Genomic DNA, 15717 nt, shown 5'->3' with positions numbered 1-15717 from the left:
TAGCATAGTTAGAAGGTTTTGAGCTCTCAAACCATCCAAGACAAGCAATTTCTTACATTCTAAATACTGTCCGATGGATTTAGTATTCATTTTAATTTGAATAAAAGAAAATCTGACTCAGAGTACTTTTTACTTAACAAGCTTCTAAACATGCATTATTAAAACATTAGTTTGACTGCAGACACTTTGCACAAGCTAATTTCAAACATCAGAAACGGAAAAAAAGCATTTCCCCCAACAGAATGAAATAGTCACTGACCTTAGAATTAAAATAGCTTCCTGCACTGTCAATATCACTAATCATAACCTCACATTTTGAATAGAAGAAAGAAAACAAACTACGAAATCAATAAGAAAACAAATAAGAAAAGTGCATATGCAAAGAACAGCTATCATTTCAGACTTAGCCAGATGCCTGATGCCTAAATTGAAACAAGCCTCTGGAACTTAGTACCTATTGGTAACAATAAGGTTTGCCCTTCTGCCTTTTGGAAGCTCACAGTGGTACCGGTAGTTCTCTTTTTCCAGCTTTCTTAAGTGCAATTTCTGAAACAGAAAATGAAAACATTTGGCCTGTAAAAACAGAAGTCAAAGCAATGTATTCAATTCATCTTTTCAAAAGGACTACCTAGTTGAACTGCTTCTTTCGAGGCATTCTTTCATTGTGTTCCCAGTCCTGAAGCATCAATGAAATATCTGATCCCTCCCACCATTCAAAAGGGAGAATGTGACACTATGGTGTTAATTGACTACTTATTTACCTTGAATTTCCTTTTTGTGCTAATTATTGTTTAGAAATTCCTATTCTGCTACATCCTATGTTGCAGACTTGATTTGAGAGTGAAAATCCTGTGACGGTACCTTTACAGAAGGTAAACGCTTGGCTTAGACCCGTAGAAATAACCAAATTACAAACACTCAATGTTCCTCAAGGGTCAGCTTCTAAAGCACTGAAAAAGCATGCTTATTCAAAATCCAAACATGGGAGGTATATGAAAGTGCAGATCAAACTACCCATCACATTTCTGTTAGACAGCTACAAGTTAAATGACCAACTACAAACAGAGGTTTAGAAAAGCTTCAAAATACCATTGAAGTGCTTTCTAACTATTTTTACGTTCTTAAATATTTTTTGATGAAGTATTTCTCTGATTTTCCATTCTTCATGCCACTTAAGCAAAGAGCGATTTTTTTCTACATTACATCACCAGCTTTACAATATTCAGTCAACCCCAAAGAGCAGTACTGCAGAGTTTCACAGTATATCTCAAATAACACTCACAATAATGTCAGCTTAAAGACACTGCATTTCAGAATGATACATCAATGAATTTGAAGGAAGTTTCAGTTTAATTCTGTTATTGGGGAATTCATCCACTGTATAGCAGTAAATTTGAATTTAATTGATGAACTAGAAAGAGCACTCTGGAAAAGAAGGAGGAAAGAAGAACAACCACCACCCAATACAGTTTTAGTTAGTCCCTGTAAATAAACGACCTCCTCATAGCTGACTCTACGACTTGACTCCACGTTCATGTGTCTATGGTCAAGCACGGAGGCTAAAAGCTCAATACAGATCAAGTAACCACAAAGAAAGCTGTCATTCCAGCCTACTTCAGAATCAATTGAAACAAATCTCAAAGTTTGCATTTTATTCTCATTTATTTAAAGCTTAACAAATGTCTTAAAGCATCATTATACATTTGAAGAGATCTCAGGAAAACTCTTTAAAGATCCAACGACAATAAATGTGCAGTAAATGAAATCAATGGCATAGTGTTTTCCTGGAGTTGCTCCCAAGGGATGTGATATTAAAATATATATATATATATTTTTTTTTTTTTGAACCAACCAAAAATATAGGGTCCCCATCTTCTATAATACACACTTACATAATCAATTTCTGGCTATCTTAGAACTTTGATATTGTAAAATAGACATGAAAGAGAAAAGCATGCCACAAAAGACTGCTCATCTCACTCTTTGCATTTCTTCAAAACATAGAAAGACAGCAGGAAATGACTAAAACCATATGAACTCACATTTTATACCCAAACCATAGTTGATTCCGTTACATAAAACTAAATATATAAATTTAAATACAAGAAATGAAAAGCAAAACACACCACTATGCAAGACCACAATTCAGAAGTTGCAACTCATTCTGAATCTTTGTTGGATATGTAAAAAGTGAGATGTACTGCACTTTTAAACAGATTCATTCATAAGCTTATTCCTCTGTTTAAACTCCAAACTTTGGTGAGAAAGTTTGGTTTTGTAACCCCAACTTCAAAAACTATCCTGGTATTATGTTTTGGATACTAAGACAAGAGCTTCTGTGGAGCTCTCAGCCTAAGAGATGCAGTATTTGTCAGAGCTGTCAGACCAACACTCCTGATACAAATTCAATGCATTACAATTGTGCATTATGTAAAAAGGGGTTTGGGACACTTGATGCAAATTATTTTGTGATCTGCATACACTGTTCATATTCAGGCATCTTTATCAGAAGCTTTTATTTTGATGAGACTACTACAGCATTTTTAAGAAGTTCAAGTGCTGTTATTTTACATGGAAATGAAAGAAGTAATGCACATATACACAGCAGAACTGAAACTCAACTGGATATTTAATCTGCAGTTTCTTGAAAGACAATGTTTTTCTTACTGCAAAACAGTAGCATCACCTAATTATTCCTCAAGTATTCTGTATTCTTAATAAAGCTCCATGCGTTAACTAGGAAATGAGGCAAAGTAGCACTATAAACAGGAATAAGAACATATCACATCCTGCCAGACCTTAAGTGCTGGGTATAGATGGGAGTCTCCTCATCAGAACAGGCAGTAATGCCCACACATTAAAAGGCAACAACTAACACAGCCTTGCATGAAGATAAAGCTCATGAGAAAACTCATTACTCAAGAAACAATTCTCCTGAAGGTGCTGTATTCTTTTCTTTGTTTTCTCCTGCTGTACATATATTTCACATGACATATTCTTTACTACTAAGCCTCACTGCATGAGCTAGAGACATGCCCTGCAAGATACCACATCTGACTGGAACCCTGTGTAGCCCAAAGAATACATCCAGCATCTCTGGAAAAATGAACATTGTAATCAACGAGCCTCCATCCCACTGCTCTTCTCACTGTGCACTCAAAAAAAAAAAAAAAAAAAAAAAGATGCCCTTCTGAGAGGAAAAACAAGAGCAACAAATTTGCCTTTTAAGACATGACCTACAAGTATGCTCACCCTAAATACAGCTCTAACATTTAGGAACACCCACATTTTTATGTAAAACATCTTTTATCCAATCACTGGATATTTTTAAGGCATCCATTCCTTAAGGTAATATGACAAGGTTTCAACCTTGGATATACATATTTATTTTAAAAGAATATACATATTAAATTAAAAAAGTCAAAGCAAGCGAACTAGAAAAGTATTTTGCACAGCTCTTCTGAAGAGGAATTAAGTCAGAGTAATAAGACTGTTAAGTTTTTCGCATGGAAAAGGAGTTAATGACATAAGATGCATAGAAGTACCGTGGCTCAAAAAGAAAGCATACTGAAACATGAGGTTTTTAAATCAACCAAGGAAAGTCACTTATATTTTGATACAAACAATGAACTCTGTATATGAATCTGAGCTGTGCCATTAACATGGCTAAAGCAACAGGCAAGCAGCAGAACTTTCTCAAATTCATTTGAATTAGTTACTCAATTTAATAAGGTAAAAGTCAGTGGCAGAATCAGGGATGATACAATCAAGGCAAGATACAGAATTATTTGGTGAAGGTAAGAATGGAATTTGAAATAATTTCAACTGCATAGGCAGGAGAATAATTTCTGGGTCAATGTTTGTATGGCAGATAGAAAGCATCAAGAAGCCAGGCATGCAAGAGAATACAGGAATTAAGAATCCAAAACACATTTACATATTACAGTTCTCCAGTTCTGAATAAATTTTATTCTTCAACTACTTACAGAGGGGAGGGGGGGAAATACAGTTCATGAGATGATGATAAGGAGAAAATCCAGGTTGAGCTACTTGTGATCTTGGGTCAGAACTGGAACCAAAAATAAACTGAACTAACGCAAACTAACTTATGGCAAATAAATTTGTCTGTATAAACTGACCTCCTGATTTGCTTTCCCTGCTGAAGTATCTTATTTCCTGTAAGACACTGCCCATCTTGCTTGGAATTTACACTAAGATAACTTTCCAAATACGTATGTAAATAAATTAAAAGCTGTGTTCAATTAATTGGCTTCCAAAAGGAAGAGACTATCTAGAGGACTATGCACAGGCTCATTCTTGTTTATTATACAGTTCTGATCAAAACAATTTAGGGCTAAGAAAGATACAAATATTAGATGCGCAAGAAATGCAGAACATCTAGTTTTCAGTGCTGATTACACTACATTCTCCTTTTTGACAGATGGAGCAAGTAGTGAAACCAGTGAGAATGCACAGGATTACTGAAAAATATCTTCAGCATGATCTAAAAATAATAATAGTTAAATTAAAAGAAATCACTGCATGAAACAAATCTGTTTCGCTCCATACATAATAATGATAATTTCTCTAAAATAGCTAAAATTAAAAAATCTCTATTACATTTCCTTTCTTTAATCAACTTAAATGAAAAATATTGACTATTGAACTCTAAATTCTAGAAAGGTATTAGCAGCAGAGATGCATCTGCTTGAAGTTTTATTCATTTACTATATGAAAGTACTTTGCTCCTATGACATCTTGTTCAGCTTTGTTTGTTAATTTACAGTGTTGTATTAGAAATGAAATTTATGGCATCACTTCCTGTAGAAATAAATTTAATTATCAATTCATGTTAATAGTTGACAATTATGTTAAACAGAAAGGACTCAGAAGATTCTGTGAATGAAACCAGAGTCAATAAACTGGTTATAATACTTCTAATTGATAGAATTTCATAGAGTAGTAGTAGTAGAAAAGGCACAGGGGTTTTCAAACATCTAAGTGGTTGGCCTATAGCATATTACAGAAGAAAGACACAGTTTTCTTGAAGTTTTTATGGAAACAGTATTTCCCTACAATTATGAAATAAGCAAATATTTTCACAGAAGAATTTTCTCTTCAATACTATTTTAGATTTTGTGCTCATGTTACTCCCTTCATCCATAGCCCTAGCTCTATGAGAATGGTAATATTAACAACCAAGTGTACTCAGCATCTATGCTACCATGATTTTTTTTTTACCCTCCACTCAGGTGCCCTCAGTAGCTGCCATTCATAAGGAGCTAAGCAGTCTCAGAAAAAAGACATAAAAGAAAAAAGCGCTCCCTTTTCTGTCATCTTTCTCACTTAGCTAGTCTTACCTTAGATATTCAAGTTCATTTTTAGTTTGGTTTCTTAGCATGGACAACATGAAACACTATCTACTACAAAGAGAAGACATGTAAAGTGGGGAGAGGACATGTTAAATGCAATCATGCCCTTAACCTAAAATAAATAAGGTTGATAAAAGATCACAAAGGAAATCAAGAAGAAATATGGAAAACGTTTACTCCTTTATTCCAGTTCTTGCTGCGTATGCCAGGAGAGAAAGAGAAAGAAGAAAAACATTAGAAATAGGCTAGGAAATAAGGACTAGAACTGAACATTAAGAAGGAAGTACTAACTTAGCAAATTCTACTTTTCAAGTGTCCATCAGGGAAGTTATTTTACTCTAATTTTTAGCAAAAAAACATTTTAATTTTTTAAGAAAGTTGAAATACACTTCAACTAGACTGATTATTTAGACCTTGAAAACAACTGTTACTAATTCCCTGTATGTTAGCCATATCCACATGTAAAAGCAGCCTAGATGTTCACAGAATGCTTGTAGTTATGACACACTAACAATAATATAATACCAAAGGTGGTATTCTCAGAAATCAGTTTTCTCCATTGCTAATACAATCAGGAATCACAGTAATTGTATTAAACAGAAAATAAATTAAGCAAATCAAGCTCTATTCATCCTATGTAAGAGTTGCTTTCTTTGTGAAGATGACTTAGTAGCATTAAGTTCTGTTTTTTTCAGCAAAATATTTCATCTGAGTACCAAAACTTTTTCTCTTCAAACTATTCTTAATCCTATCTCCCTTCAGAGCAATGCTTTTGTTTGTATTTTTTTTTTCTCCAGAATTTTTATCATCCTTTAAAGAATCCTGTAGGTCAGAGAACTTAGAAGTGCATTTACAATGTAAGTCATACCTCAAATAAATCATAACCCTCAGCTTCCACCCTATCGTATGGCCGGATAATGCCATCTTCATGAATGAAACGTGGAGGGCGGAGATTAGGTACTTCTTCTGTTGATTCTGCCACCCTGTTAGAGATGGTGGAACAGTATTCTCATTAGCTCATTACACATTTGAGTTTGACGAATTTATGTCTGATAGTCATCTTATTTACTATCTCACTTAAACTTGACAACTGTCCTAGAGGTGTAAATAAAAAAGACACACTGCCAGTAATATATATAAAAAAAACATTAGAGAATTAGCCAACTACAACATAACTTAGAAAAGCTTACTCCCATGCCCTGGCAAGAATCAAGAATTCAAGTTGATTAACATTTTCATAAGCTTCCCTTAAAATACACAAAACCCCATTGCTGAGTTTCAAACTGGTAACGGTCAATTTTTACAGTAAGTTTAAATGTCATTTAAACATTTGCATTCAGCAGCACATAAATATACCACAGAAGGGAAATTTAAATAAGATTCTTTAATTACTTTTTCATAAGGGAAGCGACTGAAAAGAGAAAATGAGATAGTTATTGTCTGCATGACCTGCAATACTGCAAGACAAATTCTAAACACTTTCCTGATATCAATATAACACAAATTCATTAGAGACTGCTAGGTGTCTCTTGGTCCTATACATCCTACCAAATATTGTACATAACACAAATGATTTAGTGTCACTACTGGATCATTTCACTACGTGGTGTGCAACATACAGAGACCACGTGAAAATATCCTCTTGACTTTTTACCTCTGAATTCCCTGGAAGGTACTGCTTGCCATATCTACAATGCCACCTGTTGGGCGGGCAACCACTCCTACAAGTCCCTTTCCAATTCCTTTAAAGAATCCAGCTGCGCCTTCTTTTTTAGCCCCTTCAGAAGAAAGATGGGGAAAAAAAATGATAGTTTTAACGATCTGCCAGAAGATAGAAGCCACAGAATTAAACCATTATTGCTCCAAATATCATTGTCTAAGTAGAGCCCACAGGAACCGATTATGTACCATCCAGTTACTCAGAAGCTCTCCATAAAAGTCACAGATTTCCCATTCAGTAATGTAGTTGTTCATTTAAAGCTTTAGCTGCCTTCAAAGCCAACACAAATAAGGTCAGTAAGGACCCATAGGCCAAGTCCACCTCCTGGCTCCACAGAGAACTACCCCAAATCCAAACCCTACGTCTAAGAGCAGCATCCTTGAGTTCCAGCAGCTCGGGGCCATGCCCACTGCCTGGGACAGCCCATTCCATGACCCACCCTCAACTGAAAAACTTCTCCCTAACCCCCAGCTGCCCCACTCCTGATACAGCTCCATGCTGTTCCTTCAGGCCCTGTTGTCACAGATCAGAGCTCAGTGCTGCCCTCCACTCCCTGTGAGGAGCTGTAGCCACCACAGGCCTCCACCAGTTTGCAGTGAACAAAACTAAGCCTCTCCTCATACGTGTGGTCCTTCAGGCCTTCATCATCTTTGTAGCCCTCATTTGGATGCTCTTAAACTATTAAGCTTCATGTCCTTCTTTCATTGTGGTGCCCAAACTTGCACACTGTACTTGAAAAGTGAGCCCAGGCAGCACATAGCAGTGTGGGACAACCCCTGTCCTCACTCAGCTGGCAGTGCTGTGTACCCGAGGGCACACTGCTGACTCATGTTCAACTTGCTATCAGCCTGAGCACCCAGATTTTCACAGGGCTGCTCTCCAGTCTCTCACCCCTAGTCTGTATGTATATTTGGGATTGCCATATCCCAGTTTATAATCCAGCACTGCTCTTGTTAAACTGTGGTTGATGATTGTCCAGTCCTCCAGCTTGTCAAGACTTCAGTTTGTCTCCCTGTAAGGCTCCTAACGTAGCATGCATTTGAATCCCGCACCCAGAACATTTATAAAAACATCAAAGAGAACTGACCCTAAAACGAAGCCATGGGGAAGCCCAGAGGTCTCCAGTCTAATGTAGCTTTATTTATTCTAAGTCTTTGAGTCCAACACATCAGCCAAACTAGATTCTGCTCCTCACATATTCAGTCAAGTCTTCAAGCTAATGTACCCGTCTTTGTAAGTCAGTAACAACAAAATAATCAGAATTATCTAAGCTGCATATACAGACTGAAGTTAATTATTTCTCTCTAAACGCTTTTGGTGATTCTTAAAATAGAAGAACCAGCTGAGTGTTTAGAAAGCACATCTGTTCATCCACTACTGAAAGGAATACACCTCAAATTATCTGCCAAACACATATGAGGCACAGGTGATATACTGCACAATAACAACTTGCTAATATTTAAATCACTTGGATGTGAACTTCAATGTAAAATATATTTCTCTTAGATGTTCAGCATCATCTACCACATTGATGAAGTGACAGCCTTCATGAAAACTGCTCTTGGGTACCAAATCAGATTTATTTATTAAGATTTCCCCAACATTGGAAGTCCCCCCAAAATTAAAATGCAGTAATAAGTCATCTGTCATCTCCAATAAACATATAACTTCAATTGTTCATTATTTCTGCAGTATCGAAAATCTATTAACATGTGATATGAACGTGCCACAAGTAGTGTAAGATATAAAATGTCAAAATCTTAGGACAGAATCATAGAACCGTCTACCTTGAAAAAGACCTTCAAGGTTAAGTTCAACCATCAACTTGACTTAATAAGTCCAATCACTGAAGCTATGCCCTTATATCATAACTTCTGAAGCTTTTTCAACTGGTATTTAAGTAACGTTTTTTTACAGAATCATTGTTAGTTAGTATATTTATTCTAGCTTTAAAGAACAATCTGGTTACTACAGCAAGCCTAACATAATACACTGCAAAGACAATCCCTCCCTAATTCATACAGTAGCAAATAATAGTTGTAAATGTATCTGAGTAAAACATTTCAGAAGGTTGCATTTGAAATAGAAGTATAATCTTCTTACGCTTTAGCATCATGACAGAAATTTCTTAAAATTAAAAAATCTATATTAATCTTAATAATAAAAAATCTTTAAGTGGTGCCGTGCAGGCTAAGAACTTACCTTCCACAGGTTTAGTAATTATTCCTGTCACACCCCCAACAACACCCTAGAACAAAGAAAATAATTAAAGTCCCTACTTAGAAGCTAGAATGCTATTGTCCAGCTAGGCAATCAGAATCTCATCTTCAATTTTAAAAGTAGATAATGAAATTCAATATCAATATTTTATTCTTACTGTAAAATAGAAAGTAAAAGAGGGAAACGGCGCAAGTAACATTTATTTGGTAGCAAAGACAAAGAAATCCTTTGTAGAGTAGTCTGTCAGAATAATTAAGACAGCTTCTTTCTAACAAAGCTCTTCAGAAAGCTGTCAGAATTTTCAGTCATGAGTGAGTAGTACCAAACATCTAAGATAACATCAAATAACTGAGAAAGATTTTAAAGTCGAGGCATTAAATGACACAAAGGTAAAAAAAATTCCAGTGTGGTAACTTCTAAACTTTCAGCAAACTCAATCAGAAATTGACACAATGCTTATTACTTGTAATTCTTCAGAAATAAGTTGATAAATTAGAATGGCAAGTCATAGAATTTATTGAAATCTTATTTACTTTCATGTAATAGAAATCTCTCTGAAATTGTTTACATGGTTTTTTGTTTTTTGTTTTGTTTTTTTTTTTAAACACTTAACAGGAAACAGGCACATTCTTTCTTCAACCAGAAAAGGTTTCCTGACTTCACACAGTAAAGATCAGATGACACTACAGCAGTTTCTATTCCAGAAAAAAAATCTTTCACCTAACATGATACTCACACTTCAATACACATTCAACTTGACTTAGAAGAATGTGCAAATAAATGAAAAAACTCAAGTATGAGCAAGTATGACCTCAGCATATAGAAAGCCATTTCTATATAGAACAAGTCCAGAGTTCAAATTCACAGCCTGTTTTAATGACAGAATTAACTGGAAGAAAATATAAAGGGCCCAGTTACTTCAGAGGAAAAATTTGTGTTATTTCTTACAATAACCCTTTTCAAGATCTTATCTTCATTTCCTTGTGTTGGCCGAAAGAACATAACCTCAAACACTAAAGCTAACAAGTGATATTGAGTCTACTATAACCTGGTTTTGGACTTCCTATTTTTGTCTTCTGTTCAGTTCATGTTTAATATAAAGCCAAAGACGACATTATAAAAATCATATAAATGGAAGTATATATTAAGAGCTGATGCATCATATACTCAACCTCCAGTTCATACCCGTAAAAAGCCTTTTCCTCCCTTAGCCAGGCTGCCGCTGAAGTCCCTTGGCTGACGACCCATTTCCTCTCTCCGTTTTTGCTGATATTCCTTATCCATAGTAATGGCTGCTAAACCTTTCCCAACAGAACCAGTGATCCTAGACACCACCCCTGCAGCACCACCTAATGGAACAGAAAGTAAAAGCTGTTTTTCTTTCACAAATTAATAGTAGAAAACACAGTAAGCCACAGATATCTCTCATATTGAATTTAGGTATTACTAACTTACATAAGCTGACTATCACATTGAGTATGAGAAGAAATTGGCCTGAAATCTGTTAGGTTAGTATAATACAATTCTTACATCAGCTCAGTACGTATCACATATCATACTGAATGGAAACTGACTTTCTCTATTAACTGTAAAACACAGCTGAATAAACATTTAAGGTAAATGTAATAAGAACTTAGGAAAAGTACAGTTCTCAGGCATTTCCAGATATTTTGGAATCATTAGAATCACTTTCTTCATTCAGCCTCACTTTCTTTATTCATGTGTAACATGTTACAAATTCAGTTGCACACACAATTTTTGTTTGCTTTCCTGTTCTGCAAAACAGATTTAGATGTTCTCAAATAAGTTAGGTATGAATAGTCTGTAAGGTGAAGACTGGCTGTACTATTGTACCACAACTTAAACTCCTGTTTTGAAAATATCTATGGGATATTTCTTTTACATAAGTTCTGTCTGAAATAAGGAAAAGAATGCATAAATTTAATCCATGTGTTAATCTATTTTATCAACTCAGTAGCAATAAGATACACACCTACTGTATGTCCAAGAAGACTTCTAACACCAATTACAAAGCCCTCAGCAAATTCTTCAGGTCCTTGAACAGCACCCTGAAAATGAAGTCTATTATCATTAGAAGAAAACTTACACATGCAGTTCAGGAAAGTTCTAGCAATTCCTTTACATCAGCCAGAGCAAGATTGTTTTAATATGGCACTTCTTTAAGAATTGAGAAAACACTTTTTTTTTTTTTTTTTTTTTTTTTTTTTTTTTAATGTTAACTCTGTAGAGCACAGGGACAAAAGCCTACAGCGCTACCCGTTTATTTCATCAGCCTATTGTTTATGCATAGTTAAAGAATCAAAGTCATACCTGGAAAGGCTCATAAAAGAAAGCTTCAACTCCCTCAGACAAGCCTCTGATTAAGCCAAATGGGTTTCCAAGAACATCTAACCCAAGTACAAGAACATACATCTGTTTCAGGAACTAAATAAAAACAAAACCAAAAAATAAATCACCATCAACAACAAACAATCCAGAACAGCTTTAATGGCTGCTGTTACATAGTAACAATAAGTAAATAAGGGTGATAAATAGGGTAAATAATAATAGTAATAAAAGGGTAAATAGTAAATAAGGGTGATAAATTTCTTTGACTGACTACCCAAGTAAGGAGTACTGAAGCAAGTATTTCTGTTGTGAGAAGACTGGCTAATGTAAGAGGTACAGTTTATTTATGGATAACTAACAGAACACTGTGGTGAATAAATGTACAGACAGAAAGAAAAAAACTACTTATATTTCTTCAACATATTTTCAGGAGGATTTTGTAATTATGTTTCAATAATGCCTCCAAATTCCTACTTCAGTACAATGAACTTAGGGGAAAAAAAAAATTGGTAGCTTTCATTCATCTTTTCTTTCCTATTTTCCACATTCTGTAAAGACAATTATTTCTTATTTCAATATTTTATACAAAGGCTTGATTAAAACCTACCTGTTCACTATAATGCCTAACAGCTCTCTTCATCAGTTGGTCTCTCTTGTAGAACTGATATTTAATTTCAAAGTACGCAAGTCTGAAAGACAAACAATTGTGAAGTAATTAAACATTACCAATAAGTACTCTTACTCTGGTTTTTCATTTGTTTGTCTTTTACTTGAGATAAACTTGAAGCTATATTCCCTTGAAAAAGAGAAGAAAACACCACTCCGGCATTCGTCCTTTTCCATCCTTTTGTACTAGTGACAATCAGCAAAGTTTAATACAGACCTTCTAATAAAAGTGTATAGTACATATTTTTTGAAATTATTAAAATAAAAATACTTCTTTGGCTTACTTGAAAATAAGATCATCCACATCTGTTAGAGTAGCCCCAATACTTTTCAACAGTAAATTCAGAGAATGGATGGCTATCATTTCTTCACTTTTTTCTGATGCTTCTCCACCAGAAGCCAGAGACAGACTCAAATGCAACTGTAAAGAAGGAATTAGTAAAATCAACAAGTTCATCCAGAAGGTCAATTACACCATCTACTTTACCATAAAGAACAAAGAAATTATTTTTATCAATTATCTTATTACCCCAAATCATCTATTACATACCTTAATTGGAGAAATATGAAAAAGCTCAAAAAAGCTCAGCATTGACAAGTCTGTTAAGGAAGTCTCCATTAGTTCAGTGCTAAGTGCATCCACATCTTGCTGAATTAGTTTAGACTATTTTAATTTAAAAAGAAAGAAAATTGAACAGAAGGTTATCAACATATGTAACAGTAGAAAAAACATTCAAGCATATACATACTACACATAAACATGTCAATATATGAATAAAAGCCAGCACGAAGAACAATCGTGTAGCAAAACAGCAAGCTAACTAAATGGTGAGCGACCCCAAAACTGGAAATGGGCTACTTGCTTTTGCACCCCAGACTGCAGTAACACCAAGTCTTTTCCCTTAAAAGGGTAAACATAAAAATTTCTGTGACTTTTTAATCCTTCTTGATCACTTGATACGTCCTTCTATTTCTAAATCACTAACAGGTATTACTTCCATATTAATTTAGAAATATTAGTAAAGTAACTAACTTCCTGTGGTCACTTGTATTTTTGTATTTCCTCACCAGATCAGAATTTTAGATAACGCATCTGAAGATAACATTTGTAAGAAAAAATCACTTTCCAGTTACACATCACTACTGACAAGTCAGTTAAACGATTACTCTATATACTTTAACCTTAATCTACCACCCTTAACACTTTGCAGCCACAGCTGAAACAACCATGTCAAACAATCAAACCTTAAAAGAGAAAACAATTACACACACCACTGTATCAGTTACTCAAACTTGTCTGTTAGTAATACCCAACCCTAAATGACAATGGAAATCCCAATGCTTCGCAGACAATTATTTTATTAAATCTCTTCATTCACTGTTCTCCAATGCAATATTCACTAAAATATTCAGAAAATCACGTAGGCCCATAAGGATGTATTGCAGTAAGAATCACATTACCCTCTGTCTTTCAGTTTCTGGATCTGTAGATGGAGTGAAAAGTTCAATAAGTGCTGCTAAGAACCCTTGGTCGATTTTCAGCGCCATTTCCTGGATAAGAACCATGAAGTACCTAAAATGGGAAAATGAACAGTGTGTGAAAGCATCCGGAATTTAAACTAAACTTGAACAAGTAACTGAGGTTTGGTTATTCAATACTACTTATTAAAAAAGCAGTATTAACTACATATTTACAGTTAGGATACAGTGTGAAATTATACGTTGCTATACTGCAAATTGTTCAAAATTGACCTAAAAATACCAGCTATCAGTAATTTTAATTTTGTACTTTATGATTTTGTGTGCTCTGCTGTAACATATTTGTTCCTCTTATCCAGCTGCCTTCCTCTGTAAGTCATATTATTGAATATTTACTTCAATAAAATTGACCATCCTCAAATATTACACCTATATTAGCCAGGTACAAAAACTTATAAGTAACCATTAGAATATTTTCATCTCATTCCATAGTACAAGAACTCAAATGAACACACAGACATATTAACTAGAGAAGATATATTTCACAGTAAAATACTGTCTTGACCTACATTAGAGACTGAATTAGTTGTCCGTTGTTAGAGCACCAAATAAACCAAGCCCTGTATAGCAAATATGCAGAGATGCAACCCTGATGTTTCAGTTGAAGATGTACATCATTCTGATTAGTAAAGAACTTCCTTAACAGTTAACAAGGCCAATTCTTACTTTCTAAAATAAATATTTTAAAACATTTTTTTCCACTACAGACATTTAAAACTCAATCCAAGTCAGTAGTTTTGGATAGACAATCCCACTGCTAAACAATGTTCACTTTAAAAAGAATTAAAGATCTCTAAAGATGCATTACAACACGATTACACTCACTTGAATTGCAGCACTTTGCTGTATTCGTTAAACCTAGTGATAACACTGATGTCAATGAACGGTTTTGGTTCTGAAACAAAAAATAAAAAATAAATTGTCAAGCTACTATATTCAAGGCTGCGTAATTCTGGTATCATTAAAGGTTTTCACTTACCTGAATCCAAAGCAATTGACTTGGGAGGGGCTACTGGGTGAAACACGACAGGGAACATCGATCCTGGTAACTGATTATCAACCTAAAATTATCATATTAATTAGACTTCTGTTTTAATACCACAATAATCAAAGACCATTTCAGTTTTAGACGGCCTGGAGAAATCCCTTTTTTTTAAATATACTTCAGTGTTGTTTTCATACTCCTTCCCATTCTTCTTAGGGGCAGGAGAAAGGGAAAGTAGATTTTGCTGCAGTAATTTTGAGAAGTTACTTTTTAAGTACTAGAAGATCTAATGATTGGAACTGTTGCAAAGGGATGCTTATGGAATTTCACACACACAGTTAGAGGATCTGTAGCTGATGGTATGTTTGACTCTAATAACAAGTACCACCTTCACACAAAATAAAAACAAAATACAAAAGAACGATAGAAAAAAATCTTCCCCAGCAGCTGGTTAGAAAAAGTATCAACAGGGTCTTTGATGAGTGCCTCCTTTGTGCAAGGCTCTAAAGAGCAGCCAGAGCTGATGAAGTTGATCGCTATCCTCCTCAATATTTTCCTCTAACACAAAGCACTTCTCAGAAGTACCTGCTCAAACAATCTACGGGTATTCTTGTTCATGTATCAGCACTCATAGCATCAACTGGAGTATGCTGGTCAGCTACAAATACTGAATGTTAATTCACTGCTAAACTTGTGTACAGATAAACTGCTAGATATTGGTTTAGTGTCCATTGTCTGCTTTCCAATAGGTTGGTCCCTTTTGTATACAAAGAGCTCTGATTCTCCAGGTACACTATCTAAAGTTACATGTTACATGACTATATACAAACTATGACTGTACAGAAGCAACTACGATAAATTTTGAA

The 15717-nt window shown here is 34.8% G+C and overlaps 1 protein-coding gene across 6 annotated transcripts in view; it reads right to left on the bottom strand.

The window, feature by feature from the left end:
- VPS13C (vacuolar protein sorting 13 homolog C) overlaps positions 1 to 15717 on the bottom strand; it is a 182616-nt gene that overhangs the window by 105095 nt on the left and 61804 nt on the right. For all 6 annotated transcript variants that reach the window (XR_016470280.1, XR_016470279.1, XR_016470281.1 and 3 more), the window contains 13 exons: positions 14846 to 14927; positions 14692 to 14761; positions 13789 to 13900; positions 12878 to 12991; positions 12612 to 12748; positions 12269 to 12350; positions 11644 to 11757; positions 11306 to 11381; positions 10498 to 10661; positions 9295 to 9340; positions 7027 to 7150; positions 6241 to 6355; positions 455 to 546 (listed from right to left, as the gene is read on the bottom strand). Coding sequence is in view for 3 of the 6 variants with exons in the window: in XM_090148714.1 (XP_090004840.1) it covers positions 455 to 546; positions 6241 to 6355; positions 7027 to 7150; positions 9295 to 9340; positions 10498 to 10661; positions 11306 to 11381; positions 11644 to 11757; positions 12269 to 12350; positions 12612 to 12748; positions 12878 to 12991; positions 13789 to 13900; positions 14692 to 14761; positions 14846 to 14927 (1328 nt within the window). In the remaining 3 variants the exon portion in view is untranslated. The remainder of the gene's footprint in view (positions 1 to 454; positions 547 to 6240; positions 6356 to 7026; positions 7151 to 9294; positions 9341 to 10497; positions 10662 to 11305; positions 11382 to 11643; positions 11758 to 12268; positions 12351 to 12611; positions 12749 to 12877; positions 12992 to 13788; positions 13901 to 14691; positions 14762 to 14845; positions 14928 to 15717) is intronic.

This window comes from Phasianus colchicus, chromosome 12 (genome assembly GCF_987193195.1).
Source record: "Phasianus colchicus chromosome 12, bPhaCol1.hap1.1, whole genome shotgun sequence".
Lineage (NCBI taxonomy): Eukaryota > Metazoa > Chordata > Aves > Galliformes > Phasianidae > Phasianus > Phasianus colchicus.
This window is presented reverse-complemented; position numbering and strand designations above follow the sequence as displayed.